General features: G+C 41.0%; 2 protein-coding genes across 5 annotated transcripts in view; both read right to left on the bottom strand.

The window, feature by feature from the left end:
- Positions 1 to 15,733, bottom strand: part of LOC120562388 — a 74,298-nt gene that overhangs the window by 10,655 nt on the left and 47,910 nt on the right. For all 3 annotated transcript variants that reach the window (XM_039806101.1, XM_039806102.1, XM_039806103.1), the window contains 2 exons: positions 11,265 to 11,428; positions 10,736 to 10,939 (listed from right to left, as the gene is read on the bottom strand). In XM_039806101.1, coding sequence (XP_039662035.1) covers positions 10,736 to 10,939; positions 11,265 to 11,428 — 368 coding nt within the window. The remainder of the gene's footprint in view (positions 1 to 10,735; positions 10,940 to 11,264; positions 11,429 to 15,733) is intronic.
- The window catches only part of LOC120562390, an 80,622-nt gene that overhangs the window by 35,978 nt on the left and 28,911 nt on the right, over positions 1 to 15,733 (bottom strand). The gene's annotated exons all lie outside the window — the stretch shown is intronic.

Here is a 15,733-nt window from a genome sequence, read left to right as displayed (position 1 = left end):
GCGGACTGTAGCTACAGTATTGCTCCCTGAGGCCTTTTGGAGGAGCAACACTTAGGTTTTAGTTTGTAACCTGCAGGGCAAACGGCCTCTAACATGTTCCGTTTGAGCTTCAACTTTACTCTGCAAACAAAAGTGTAATGGGAGTTGCACCTAGAATTGCTTCCAGCCTGAAAATAAACAACAAGAAATTTACTATTAAAATGTGAAAAGGTGAAGGGAAAAACATGCAGTTGTTCTGTTCATCTATTCTGAATAAAACCAATGGCCAAGTGTGTTAGTGTGCCAACAGGGCTTGCAGCAGGTGAATCGGTCATGCTATTAACGTCATCGCCGCACAATTTCTTAGTAAAACCAAAATCAATTAAACTGCCTTGTTTTATTTTTGCCATGGCTATACGATGCTAACTGCAGAATGGATTTCAAGGACTTTGCACGCCGATTAATGACCTCCAACATTTATATTTTTTTCCAGTCGGGTTTTCGACCACACCACAGCACTGAGACGGCTCTTGTTAAAGTCTTTAATGACATCCACCTAAACACAGATAGCGGCAAAACTACAGTCTTAGTATTACTTGATCTCAGTGCTGCATTTGACACGGTCGACCATGACATATTACTAGACCGACTGGAAAACTGGGTTGGCATTTCTGGCTCAGTACTAAACTGGTTTGAATCCTACTTAAAGAATATGGACTACTTTGTGTCTATAGGTAATTATACATCTGAGCATACAAATATGATGTGTGGAGTTCCCCAAGGCTCAGTTCTGGGGCCTCTTCTGTTCAACATCTACATGCTCCCACTGGCTCAGATTATGGAAAACAACATAATAAGTTACCATAGTTATGCGGACGACACACAAATTTACATAACCTTATCGCCAGGGGACTATAGTCCAATACAAAAACTGACTAAGTGCATTGCACAAATTAACGGCTGGATGTGCCAGAACTTTCTTAAATTAAATGAAGAAAAAACTGAGGTGGTTGTTTTTGGAGCAAAAGAGGAACGATTAAAAGTCAGCGCTCAGCTTCAAATGACAATGTTAAAAACAACAGAAATATTGGTGTAGTCATGGAGTCAGACCTGGATTTTAACAGCCATATTAAGACAATTACAAAGTCAGCCTATTATCACCTTAAGAATATATTAAGGGTTAAAGGACTTATGTCTCAGCAGGATTGGTAAAACCATGTCCATACTTTTATCTTCAGTAGTTCTTACTATTGTAACAGTGTCCTTATAGGTCTCCCTGACAAATCAATCAGACAGCTGCTGCTTGAGTCCTCACTAACACCAAGAAAGTGGATCACATCACTCCAGTACTGAAGTCTATACACTGGCTTCCTGTGCCCCAAAGAATAGATTTCAAAATACTTCTGCTGGTTTATAAATCACTAAATGGTTTAGGGCCTAAATACATTTCTGATCTGTTAATGCACTATGAACCACCCAGACCTCTCAGGTCGTCGGGGACAGGTCTACTTGTTGTCCCCAGAGTCAGAACTAAACAGGGGGAAGCAGCGTTCAGTTTTTATGCTCCACATATGTGGAACAAACTCTCAGAAAACTGCAGATCCGCTGCAACTCTCAGTTCTTTCAAATTAAGGCTGAAGACCTTTCTTTTTGATGTTGCCTTTCTTTAAAAAATTTTAATTTCTTATACTGCAATGTCAGTTTTATTCTCGTCTTTTATCTAGTGGTATTTTTTGAACAGATAACGGACATATTTCTGAGACTTTCTCCAAAGCGGGTGTGACATAGATTGTATGATAAAATCTAAAGGAAAACAGTTGGAACTGTTTAGGATTTAGGAAGTTTGCCTTGATTAAACTAAGCCTTATAGCGATGGCTATATTGAAAGTAAAGAGAAGTACTTCCACTCTTATTATGGGTAACAAGAGTACAAAGTCACATGTTCCTGCGGGGCCCGTGGTGGATGAGATGGTAAGGAAATATGGTCCTGCCTGTTTTTTAGGGGTCCAAGCCCGAGGGGGCATGGGAACCGCGTGTTGCAAGGCAACGCGGTTCACATCTCCAATGGAGCTGTGGAACCCTATTGTTTTTCTACTGATTCTTCTTCTTCTTCTTCTTCTTCTTCTTTTTCTTTTTCTCCGCCTAAAACTCCAACTACAGCCTAAACCGTACATGGTGGGGGGTTGCCCTTTTCAGGGTCTGAAACTCTGCAAGGACCTCAGGCGCAAAAATTCACCCACTTCCACCACTAGGTGGCACTATAGCAGAAAAAAACACATTTGGCCCTATAACTCCCACATCGTACACCCGACATTCAAAATCCATATATCAACACGTTTCGTGCATCCTAGACTTTTATGCTTGAAAAATTGTGATTTATCAACTAACTGTGAAAACACCAACTTTGCCATATCTCATTACATGTCATTTAGCTGACACTTTTATCCAAAGCGACTTACTTGCTATATATGTCAGAGGTCGCACGCCTCTGGAGCAACTAGTGGTTAAGTGTCTTGCTCAGGGACACATTGGTCAATGTATAGCAGTGGGAATCGAACCCAAGTCTCCCACACCAAAGGCATGTGTCATATCCACTGCGCCATCACCACCCATATCTCGACCAAAATGAAAGCGATCAACGCCAAACTTGGTGAAAATTGGTCACTAGGGGGCATTACAAGTACAAAAAGTTTATATCTCATGAACGGCTCATCCGATTTATACAAAATTTGATGGGTACCATCTAAGGGTGTGACGAGATCTCGCGTGACGAGATTTCTCGTCGAGGTGAAAAGAGTGACAGACAAGACAAACACAATATGTAAACATTGTAAGAAAGAAATGCCGTACTACTAACTACTGCACCCGCGAGTCGCGGGTGCAGTAGTTAGTAGAGAGCTGTGGTGGTGCTGTAAGTGTTTTTGCATAGTGCTCGTGTTAGCCGCGGTATACGGCATTTTTTTCTTACAATGTTTACATATTGTGTTCGTCTTTTCTGTCACTCTTTCACCGTTTATTATTTCCGCAGGAAAACCAAAATGTTACCACACAAATGATTTAAAAGTGGCAGGGTGATTTTCAATAGTAATTCCACGCTCCATCACGCTGACATCACATCGCCTCACGAGACAACTTTTCACCTCGACGAGAAATCTCGTCTCGTTCTCGTGAACCCAATCTCGTGATGTGTCTCGTCTCGTGGAGTAAGCATCTCGTCACACCCCTAGCTTGTAACCTTGGTTCTCTGAGTAAAGACTATTTTTCCTAGACTATTTTTGTTAATATTTGTTAACTGAAGTTTTCTTTAAATTAGTGTTAAAATCGCGTCTCGCTCTCGTGACCCCAATCTCGTGTCTCGTCTTGTCTCGTGAGCGAGTGTCTCGTCACACCCCTAGTACCATCTAGGGCCAATGCTGAGGCCAACCCTCAAGTAGGGTACTGAGGGGTCAAAGTGGGCGTGGCCTATGGGACCCAAAGGGACCCAAGTCTAGATATACCACTACTTACGCTAATGTGAACAACTTTAAACTTACAGGGCAGATGGAGATTGAGCCATGGATCACACCTACCAAAAATTACACATGTGGACCACTACGTGGCGCTATGATGATTTTTTGTCCTTAACTCCCACATTACACATTGCACATTAGAAATGATAACATACACGTGTTCCTTGAATCACGCTGAATTACCTGATATAGGCCACGGACATTTCTGCTTAAAACTTTTTTCGCAATATCGCGCAATGCGCAAAACCAGCTTTTTCAAACTCGTCCTAGGCCGTGCGACTGATTTGCACGAAACCTCGTAGATAGTATCTCCAGACAGACTTGACCAAAAGTCATGCAAAGAATTGTGCTATGTTAAAGTATGCGCATTTGACGACCAACCAAATTTTCCTAGCTAGCTACCACATACATATCATATCATATCTCGACCATATTAAATGTTATCAGCAAATAACATAAGATCCTTGTTCACCATCCGACTACGATGCTCTGTACCAAATTTGGTGGGCCTTTAGGGGGCGCTATAAGCTACGTTTATTTGTTTCAGCCAATAACTCAATGCATTTAAATGGGGAATTTGCAATTGCAATATCTCTGCCACGGTAAAAGCAATCAACACGAAAACTTGTGATGCTCGTTCGGCATGTAGCCCTGAGGCTCTGTACCAAATCTAGTGAAGATCGGCCATTAGGGGGTGCTATAGTCAACATATACCCGTTTGGGCCTTTTAACCCCTTCTGAGGTCGAGCATGTTGTATACAACGTCCAACGGCAGTTATTGATTACTGATTCGTAACTTTATAACTTTATAATTATAAATAGTCGAACCTTAGGGTCTTTTGGAGCTAAAAGCTAACAATTGTTTTGTCTTCCTAGCCCTTACAGAAGGTTTTGCATCCAGCCTAAAAGTCCAGAGTTTTTTGTGTCTTTGTGAAATTAATCCATACTGTTACATCCAAGATTGATACACTGTGTGTAAGAAATGTTAATAGTTTGTCCTTTATGAGTTATAATGTTCATTATGTATTTATGTAGTTGTGAGAAATGGCGCTGTGCTGAGTTGAAAGCCTACTTTACGACTAAATTATTTAGTTAATAGGCATGTGTGTTCGTGTCAGCCGCTATCCATTTCCTAAGGTTCTCAAATGCAAACAATTTTTGACTTTTTCTCAGTTTTTAAAGGGCATGTGCCTGTGAGCACTAGGGGTGGTACGGTTCACAAAACCCATGGTTCGCTTCGTACCACTGTTTTAGGCTCACGGTTTTCGGTTCTGTACGGTTCTTGTTATTTTTTCTTTTAATCTTTAACACTCCAGAATATACTTCAGCTAATATAGTATATTGAATGCATGTTGCACAATACATGCACACAGTGGCAGTTCTATATATTGTTTTATTTCATCATAGGTAACGTGAAATCCCAAATGTTCCCACACACCAGACTATAAACCACGCTTGCGCATCCTCCAGCTCCAGGCAGCCTCTCTCCCACTTGACATTTCTGCAGGTGACGTGACCTGCAGCAGCAGCAGCACACCACTCCACTTGAGGAGCGTTCGGCTCGGTGTCTCTCAAAATCTGACAAAAATCTTTTAAACTGATCTTTGTCGATCTAAAATGAAGACACATTCAGCAAGCATGGCCTATTTCTCACTTAAATTGTTTTCAGAAACACGTTTCGGTAAACTATTTTAGTACAATATGAGATCGTATTCTGAACGAGCCGCCATGACACTGTTTTGAAATTCGACCCAAAAAAAAGACCCATGTGATGCGATCGTCCAATCAGCTGCCATGGGTTGCGTTCGTCACGCTTATCCCGCTCATCCCGCTCATCATTTCCAGTTAGTGTTTTAACATAGGTGTCGAAAGTGGGCACTACGGCAGTAAGAGGTTAGTGCACATTAACAGTGGACTGACGAACCGTGCGGTACACACACGCTCCGAACCGAGACTAGCGAACTGAGCGGTACGGATGTTTTCCATGAACCGTACCACCCCTAGTGACCACCCACAGAGGTAATCTAAATCGGCGCCTATGACACCATTTACAACAACCTGACCACCTCCCCTGCTCCTTCAACCGCCACACCTGCCTCGCCCCCTCCACCCTCTCAGTCACTCTCTCATTTCTCTCTGCTGTCCCCTGTGGTCAGGGGGATTAAGAAGTTTGTGTATCGTAGATAATTGTTAAAGGTAGTCTGTATATGCATGGAGATGAACTGTTAACCACTACATTTGCAATGGCAGAGTACCGCAGACCTTGTGCATCAAACCTCTCGATATTCACCGTTTGCCCCCCCCGTAATGCTTCAGGTCCCGCATTGGCGCAGGTCATCGGGGGCGACTGGCACAACTCCCTGGGGCGTCAGGGGCGACTGGCATCGGAGGAGACTGGCATCGGAGGCTTGGGCCCTGTCATAACTACTTGCAGTTCTAGTTATTTATGTTTTTTATCGTTTTTAACTGCTCTTTAATGTTTAATTTTTTATGAAAAAACTGAGGTGGTTGTTTTTGAAGCAAAAGAGGAAAAATTAAAAGTCAGCGCTCAGCTTAAAACGACAATGTTAAAAACAACAGAGAATGCCAGAAATCTTGGTGTAGTCATGGACTCAGACCTAAACTTTAACAGCCACATTAAGACAATTACAAAGTCAGCCTATTACCACCTTAAAAATATAGCCAGGGTTAAAGGACTTATGTCTCAGCAGGATTTGGAAAAACTTGTCCTTGCTTTTTTACACTATGAGCCATCCAGACCTTACAGGTCGTCTGGGACAGGTCTGCTTGCTGTCCCAGACGACCTGAGAGTCTGAACTAAACAGGGGGGAAACTGAAGGTCATGTGCAACTCTCAGTTGCCTTTCTTTAAATAATTGTTAACTTCTTATACTGCACTGTCAATTTTATTCTCGTCTTGGCGTCTTATCTAGTGGTATTTTTGAACAGATAACAGACATATTTCTGAGAATTTCTCCAACGCGGGTGTGACATAGATTGTATGATAAAATCTAAAGGAAAACAGTTGGAACTGTTCCAGCCAATTTTTACGTTAATCTCGATCGCTATAAATATTCGAGTACAGTCAATAGACGAAAAAAACTAGCCTAATCGGTGCGGTCAACACGGAGTAGCTGCAGCTATGTCTACGAACTTCCACTCAGCTAAAATGGCAGTTGTCGGGGCAGGTTTTAGAGTGCCTTTGTGCCCCTTAACAGACACAAACTGCAATTAAAATGTCTGTGCAACATGAACAGGGCCCTTACGTGACCACAAGATGCGTTTTCAACTCAGACATTGTTTGAATTAACCTACCCTGTCTCTATCCTGCTGGTAGCTAGCTCGCCCTGCTAGCTGCTAGTTGCTAGCTGCCGTGTCATGTTTCTATGATAATCATCATGCAGCAGTTCCGTGTGTATTTGTAGCTCATCCATTTTGTGTGTGATCGATCTGGTGTTGGTAAGTAGTTGGCTTGGCAGTGGTAGTTCCCTTAGGCGGACTAGCAGGCCCGAACAGCATCCTTGCTTCTCAGAGCTTCAATGGGACTTCAGCACGAGACTAGAGCTAGCCTTCAGTAACAATATCACTGTGCAAGCCACAGGCATCATTTAAACGTAAAAATTGACTGGAATTCTCCGTTAACATGTACTAAAGATGAGTTGACTTTGCAGCGCAGCACCGCCACACCTTGATGCTCATGACAAGCATAGCATGTATAGTTACCTTTAATGAAGTGAATTAGGTTTAAATCGTTGTCATGCATGAATTAATATTTTTGCAATTTTACACATAATAATCCACAATGATTACATTACACAAAACTGAAATGCACGTCAAGATGACAGACTGTTAATATTTTTAGAGACCCCCCCCCCCCAAAAATTTCACAAATCACGTTTTCAGGGGAGCACATGTCTTGGGAGCCGAGCTCCTCCTAGCTCCCCTGTAGTTCGCACCCTGCTTGTTACACACAGAGGGACACACATGCAGAAGATTACAAATAAAAATTATACAGTGCAAATCCGCCATAATAATAGGAATGCTCCAAGGTCTAAACATGCCTGGCTTTTGAAGGGTTAGGGTTAGGGTTAAGGACTTTTTATGACTTATTGCGACAAACTATACCATGACTTTTTTTACTTATTTCAACATAGTATACTAAGACTTTTTATGACTTATTTTGACATACTATACTAAGACTTTTTATGACCTATGTTGACATACTATACTATGACTTTTTTATGAGTTTTTTCAACATAATATACTATGACTTTTTTGACTTATTTCAACATACTATACTAAGACTTTTTATGACTTATTTTGACATACTATACTAAGACTTTTTATGACCTATGTTGACATACTATACTATGACTTTTTTATGAGTTTTTTCAACATAATATACTATGACTTTTTTGACTTATTTCAACATACTATACTAAGACTTTTTATGACTTATTTCAACATACTATACTATGACGTTTTTTACGCCATCAAACTAGCAAAAGTGGATTTGGACACGCCCTAAACGTACCTGCGCCAGAGGCTTCACGCCTTCACACCCTTCCCGTTAAAAGCCAGGCGCGTTTGGACCTTGGCGCATTGCTATTATGATGGAGGATTTGCACCGTGATATTATTATTTTTTATCTTCTGTATGTGTGTGAGCTGCTGTGCACAAGCCTAGGAGCATGTTTCTAATTTGCTGTTAAAATAACAATGAAATGCTACATTATTGACTTTAGACCAGGTTTTTGTTTGTCAATGGCTCAATCAGTTTCCATTGCCTCAAGATATCAATACTCCCAGAATGCACCTGAACACACCTCCCTGTAAGACTAGCACGCCCAGAATGCACCTGAATGACTTTTTTCGACATCTTATCATATGACTTTTTATGACTTATTTCAACATATTATACATGACTCTTTGTGACTTTTATCAAAATACTATACTTATTTTAAGACTTATTTCGACATACTATACTGACTTTTTTGTGACTTTTTTCGACATACACTATGACTTTTTAATAATTTTCTTCAAAGAATAAACACTTAAAATACTTGTTGACTGAAGCTTTATTTCAGATCTCACCTACTATCCATTAGAATTTCTACCACCAACTTGGTGTCAGAATTGAGATGACGTGCATGATTTGCGTCTGGAGCCCGGTTCAGCGGTGACTGATCATCCTGGGGTAGAACGTCCCCAGCCTCTACCTCATTGATGTTTTCAGAGATGAGAGGACTGACTGTTGGTGGCCCCAGACGGTCGCCACCATCAGCTCAAGAGACTCGGACCATGTTGTCTAAATCAGTGAGAAATCTGAAATAATTCAACTTTGATCACTTTCTAAAGTGTTGGGTTTTGCTCTGTTATCTCACTGCCGCTTTTTGTCCAGGCATTAAGGGCTGAGTATTACGTCCGTCGTAGACACACTAGAGCTAAGTAATTACCATGTTCAGGAGAACGCAACATTCTGGGAATGCAGGTGGAAAGTAATTACCATCGTATACCCCCTGTTTTGATACCATGGCCTAAGGCTTAGGCCATGTGTGTTTAAAGTATGTCTCCCAAACTTAGTTGCTGGTTTGCTGCCAGCCTAGTTATCAGTAGTTATTATTCACATATTCATCATCAACCCTGATTTTGCCCTCACATTTCACCTAAATGACTTTAAAGTATTTCATTGTTGTCTTTATTAAAGTTGGCATATGAAGAAAATGATGAGTAAAATATTCAAACCAAACTTCATGTTTTTATTGCTACACCATTCTATCAAAAATAAATATTTTTGATGAGTTCTCCATCATTTTAGACCCCCAGAAGTATGTTCGCCCCACCAAATTTCAAGTATAAGATCATACCAGTAGAAAATGTAACTACAGATGTGACTATCCACTGATATGATGCATGATTTACATCTAAGACAGCTATGTTTCTGCTTTCTCTCAAGATGTCGGAAAAACATTTAAACATGTACAGTATAGGCCTCTTAGCTATATGCTGTTGTTTCTGAATGCTGTGCTTGTATTACCCAAAAATGATACTCATTTGAAAAGACAGCCGAGCAAGTCTGGACAAACAGACAATGACACACAGATTAGCTTTAAAAGTGTTTATTTTTCAATTTTATTTAAGTACAGTAGATAGAAACAAGCCCAAGAAAAATTACAACAAATACAATGCAGACAGAGCACTTAATATCATTTCTTTTTTTTATGTTAAATAATGTATAAAACAACCATCTGTATTAGTTTTACAAAAAGCTTCAGCATACGATTGCCCTGACCTTATGATATGTAATACCAAGTGTTTTACTTAAAATATGCTCTGTGTGCGAAGCAAAACCACACCAAATACGCAAACTTGCATAGACTAGCGTTAAAATTAAGTGAACATGAAGAAATTATTTTAGAATCAGTTGCCTATGATGCTGTCCCAGTGACTTCCACCTCACACAGTGTCAGGTATTCTCGTCTTCCTGGAATCACGATGTTGACAAAACGACCTTCCATTCCATTACACTCAAAGGTTTGGGAGGTCCCAGCTGCCATAGACGAGATAACAGCACATCTGAAGAAAAATAAAATGAAACAGAACTATGAGTAAAACTAGGAATAGTACATAACTTCATTGTCCCTGTGGGCAGTCGTGTTTGCGGCACAGTCGCAAGGTACTTCATGACAAGACATCAGCCATATGATACAAACAAACAGTCCCTACATCAGACACATACAGACAACTTAAAGAACATACATCAGACACTACAATACACTATACACCCTTGGGGTATGACCAGGCCAGCTGAACATCTTGCTTATTTTGACTGATTGACTGATTTATGGCTTGTGGAACGAAAGAGAATTTGGATCTGTTCTTGATCAGAAAGGGTTGGCAGAAACATTTTTTACACTTAATTTATTCATGACTAACGCAGCCTGTAGCCAGCCTCCGTTTCACCTCCTCAGCAGCCATTTTCAGGTTAATCGAAAGGCATCACCTGACCGCTCATTTACCGTGCAACCTGGAGCGCAACTCAGAGCTCATGCCCGAGCCCAAACCAAGCCTGTGTAAAATGATAGAAATTAAGAAGATCTTTGCAAAGATCTTCAGCTCTAATTTACACATCCAATGTTAAATGTTTTATAAGACACAAAGTGCAGTTACCTGGGGTTACCGTTGCCATTGTCATTGAGGGAGTTTCCAATGCGGATCTCAGCACCATTAATTCTCCAGGCACAACAATCTCCTCTGTTGGTGATGGTGACAGTGTTGATCTGATATGTCTTCAGGAGGTCCAGTCTCCACCATGGTTTTAAATCATATTTAGTGTGGGTACAGGATCCCTCTCTCAAGTTGCTAGCACAATTCCCATCTATGGCCCTTTCAGGGACCTCTTTCTCATACAGGGAGGACTGAGTCACGTTTCCACCTCTAGCAATATTAATATCTAGACAAGGTTACAAAATGTTTCATTAAAAACAGTTTATGGACAGAACAGACATATTACATGTGTTGATCTGACCAAATATTACACCAAACAGGCAGTCAGTATAATTGATGAACTTTGAATGTGACTGTCTGCTCAACGTCATCTATTCAAATCAATTCAATTTTATTTATAGTATCAAATCATAACAAGAGTTATCTCGAGACACTTTACAGATAGAGTTGGTCTAGACCACACTCTATAATTTACAAAGCCCCAACAATTCCAATAATTCCAGTAATTCCCTCAAGAGCAAGCAGTGCTCATGTTAAATGGTATACATCACCAGTTGGAGCAGTGATTCCTGAAGGCTGACCAGTGACTTCCACCTCGCACAGTGTCAGGTATTCTCGTCTTCCAGGAATCACAATGTTGACATAACGACCTTCCATTCCATTACACACAAAGGTTTGGGAGGTCCCAGCTGCCATAGACGAGATAACAGCACATCTGAAGAAAAATATAAAATTAAACAGAACTATGAGTAAAACTGGGTTACCACACAGATTAGCAATAAATCTTACTACTAGTTGTGTTTTAATTCTGATCATGCTGTTGCTGTGAAAACTATGGTTTTCTATTAGGGTATTATGTAGATATCCAGTGCACTAATCTTCTGTAATTTACACCTGAGCTGTAATCGGGCCTTAAAAGTTCGGCCCGACAAGGCCTGAGCCCAACAGAATTCAGCCCGGGAACTACATTTTGAGTGACAGCTTTTTAAGAGCCTGAAACTGTTTACAACCCGAAATTATTCAAATTTTTGCACGCACACAGCTCTTTTGACTTTTGTCAAGAATGAGTCATGTATAAATGTTTTAGCATAATTTATTCATGATTAACGTTGGCTATAGACCACTTGGAACAGAGGGACACACATGCAGAAGATTACAAATAAAAATTATACAGTGCAAATCCGCCATCATAATAGATTATGAGAATGAAAGGAATAGAGAATGCTCCAAGGTCCAAACGTGCCTGGCTTTTGAAGGGTTTGGGTTAGGGTTAAGGACTTTTTATGACTTATTGCGACAAACTATACCATGACTTTTTTTTTACTTATTTCAACATACTATACTAAGACTTTTTATGACTTATTTCGACATACTATACTATGACCTTTTTTCCGCCATCAAACTAGCAAAAGTGGATTTGGACACGCCCTAAACGCACCTGCACCAGAGGCTTCACACCTTCACACCCATCCCTTTAAAAGCCAGGTGGTTTGGACCTTGGCCCATTACTATTATGATGTAGGATTTGCACCGTGATATTATTATTTGTAATCTTCTGTATGTGTATGTGCTGCTGTGCACAAGCCTAGGAGCATGTTTCTAATTTGCTGTTAAAATAACAATGAAATGCTGCTTTATTGACTTTAGACCAGGTATTTGTTTGTCAATTTGATCACTTTCCATTGCCTCGAGATAGCAATACTCCCAGAATGCACCTGAACACACCTCTCTGTAAGACCAGCACGCCCAGAATGCACCTGAATGACTTTTTTCAACATATTTTACTATGACTTTTTGTAACTTTTATCGAATTTATGTTACATGAGAGTAGAGCGCAGACAGTTCTGTTGTCTAACGTCTTCCTATTCTCTGGAACAATCTTTCGTACCATGCTAAACACCCTTTCTGAACTTGCATTGCTATGGGGAATGCATAGTAAAGCCTTCAGAAGTTTTGGCAGCGCACCGTCTCTGTCGTAGCGTCCATCATCATCTGACCTCACACACTAACCTCGCGACAACTGCCATATACAGTACCTGTAGTACTGTTGCGAGGCTAGTGACAGAGCTCAGATTGGGAATGCTTTTGTTGTTTTTTACTCCGCTCGGGCCCGGGGTATTAATATTTTTTAATAACGCAGGTTAAAATATGGGAGATTTACGGGAAAATACTAATACGGGAGGACGGCGGGAAAGAAGGGTAAAATACGGGACTTTCCCGGCCAAAACGGGATACTTGACAGGTATGACTATACTATGACTTTTTAATAATTTTTTTCAAAGAATAAACACTTAAATACTTGTTGACTGAAGCTTTATTTCAGATCTCACCTACTATCCATTAGAATTTCTACCACCAAATTGGTGTCAGAATTGAGATGACGTGCATGATTTGTGTCTGGAGCCGGGTTCAGCGGTGACTGATCATCCTGGGGGAGAACCTCCCCAGCCTCTACCTCGTTGATGTTTCAGAGATGAGAGGACTGACTGTTGGTGGCCCCAGACGGTCACCACCATCAGTTCAAGAGACTCGGACCATGTTGTCTGAAGCAGTGAGAAATCTGAAATAATTCAACTTTGACCACTTTCTAAGGTGTTGGGTATTGCTCTGTTTTCCCAATGCTGCTTTTGGTCCAGGCATTAAGGGCCGAGAATTATGTGCGTCGTAGACACACTAGAGCTAAGTAATTACTATGTTCAGGAGAACGCGACATTCTGGGAATGCAGGTGGAAAGTAATTACCATCGTATACCCCCAGTTTTGATACCTTAGGCCAGTGATTCTCAAATGGGGGTACGCGTACCCCTAGGGGTACGTTGCGGTACTGTAGGGGGTATGTGAGATTTATAAAAAATAAATAAAAAAAGTTTTTTATTATTAATTATTAATTAATTTAATTTAAAAAATATACAGAATCTTCCATGATTACTAAAAATATCATACAAAAATAGGTTTAATAAAATGTTTATGTAAACCACATTTTTATATAAAATGTTTCTATTTTAAATGTGATTGTAAAAATTGTATTTTAACTAATTCTGGCATATTTACATGGTGTTTTTATACAACTATGTTCATAAATATGCATGGTCCCTGTCAAATAAATCAATAAAGAACTACCTAAATCAGAGAAGAAGAATTTGAATCACGCCGAGCGGGAATCCAGTTGCTTTACAAACAAACAACCAGATATTTAAATGAAATCCTGGTTAAAACGTAGCAATACTACAGCGGAGAACAGGGAGGATGAAGAAAAAAAGAAAGCCAAAGTGGAACCAACAAAATACCGTCAATATCAGGAGGGGTACGTTTGGATGGGATTCACGGCAACAAACGGCAACCCTCCCCGGGCATTGTGTTTTTTCTGTGGGGAGAAGCTAGCTAACAGCTTGATAAAACCAGCGCACCTCCAGAGACATCTCAGCACCAAACATCATTGTCATGTTGGAAAACCACCAGACTTTTTCAAGAGAAAACTTGCTGAGTTTAGATCATCGCAGGAAACAATGCGAAAAGTCTCCACAACATCAGCCAAAGCAGTACAGGCGTCATATGCGGTGTCACTGCTCGTGGCTAAAGCAAAAAAGTCGTTCACGATCGCTGAGGACCTGTTACTCCCAGCCGCTGTTGTATTAGCTGAGACAATGCTGGACAAAAATGCCGCGGATAAATTAAAAAGGTGCCTTTGTCTAATGACACCGTTTCCCGCAGAATAGAAAGAATGGGAGCGGATATTGTTGAACAAGTTGTGGGAAAACTTGGCGAAGCATTTTCACTCCAGCTTGATGAGTCGACCGATGTCAGTGGCAAGGCACAGCTCATTGCTTTTGTGAGGTATGTGGATATCGATGACATTTATGAAAATGTACGTTTCTGCAAGAACTTAGAGGGGAAAACCTCTTTAATGTTGTGGATAAATTCTTCATTGAAAACGAGCTGGACTGGAGAAACTGCAGGAGTGTCTGCACTGACGGAGCTGCGTCATTCACAGGCCGTGTTAAAGGGCTCATGGCGCGTTTTAGAAATAAACATCCAGAAGTGCAGTGAAATCACTGTGTCATACACAGGGAAGCACTGGAATCCAACAATATAAGTCCTGTGTTGCATGACGTTTTGAATGACAGCATTAAAGTGATTAACTTCATTAAGTCAAGGCCACTCAATGCATAACTGTTTCACCGCCTTTGTGAGGACATGGGAGCTGAACACACACAACTACTGCTACACACAGAAGTGTGCTGGCTATCTCAAGGGAGGATACTGAACAGGCTGTTGGAACTACAGGCGGAGGTGCACACCTTTTTGTCAGAGCAAAGATCTCCATATGCCACCCTGTTTGAAGATAAAGATTGGCCTGCAAAGCTGTGCTATCTGGCAGATATATTCAGCAAATTGAATGAGCTGAATGTGTGTCTGCAGGGCCAGGACACCCACGTTCTGAACCTGTATGACAAGGTGGGTGGGTTTCTGAAGAAAGCAGAGTTGTGGAAACGGGCATGTGTACAGGGGGATCTCACCTGCTTTTCTCAGGTGGATGCTTTCCTCTCCAGGGAAGATGTGGACAGAGCACCAGTGAAGTCCATCATAGAAGAACATTTGGCCAACCTGATTGTGAGTTTTAACTCATACTTTCCTGACATGGAGGAGAAATCTGCACAGCTCAGTTGGGTGAGAAACCCATTTCTTTTGTCAGAAGAAAGCAGAAACAAGCTCTCTCTCTGTCACCAGGAAAAACTCTTGGATGTGTCATCTGACTATGGCCTACGGATGAAATATGAAAACTCCACTCTAACGCAGTTTTGGGTGTGTGTAAAAAAGGAGTACCCTGAGCTGGGAGAAAAAGCTTTGCAGCAGCTACTGCCCTTTGGATCCACATATTTGTGTGAGGCCTCATTCTCTGCAATGACTGTGATCAAAACGAAGCAGAGAAACAGACTGGGCCTGGAAAGAAGTCTGATCACTGCTGTGTCCTCCCTGCCACCGAGGATGACCAAGATCCTCAGTGAAGCACAAGCACGTTT

Source organism: Perca fluviatilis, chromosome 7, assembly GCF_010015445.1.
Source record: "Perca fluviatilis chromosome 7, GENO_Pfluv_1.0, whole genome shotgun sequence".
NCBI classification, from domain to species: Eukaryota; Metazoa; Chordata; class Actinopteri; order Perciformes; family Percidae; genus Perca; species Perca fluviatilis.
The sequence above is the reverse complement of the archived record's forward strand: the minus strand, read 5'-3'. Positions and strand labels throughout refer to the sequence as shown.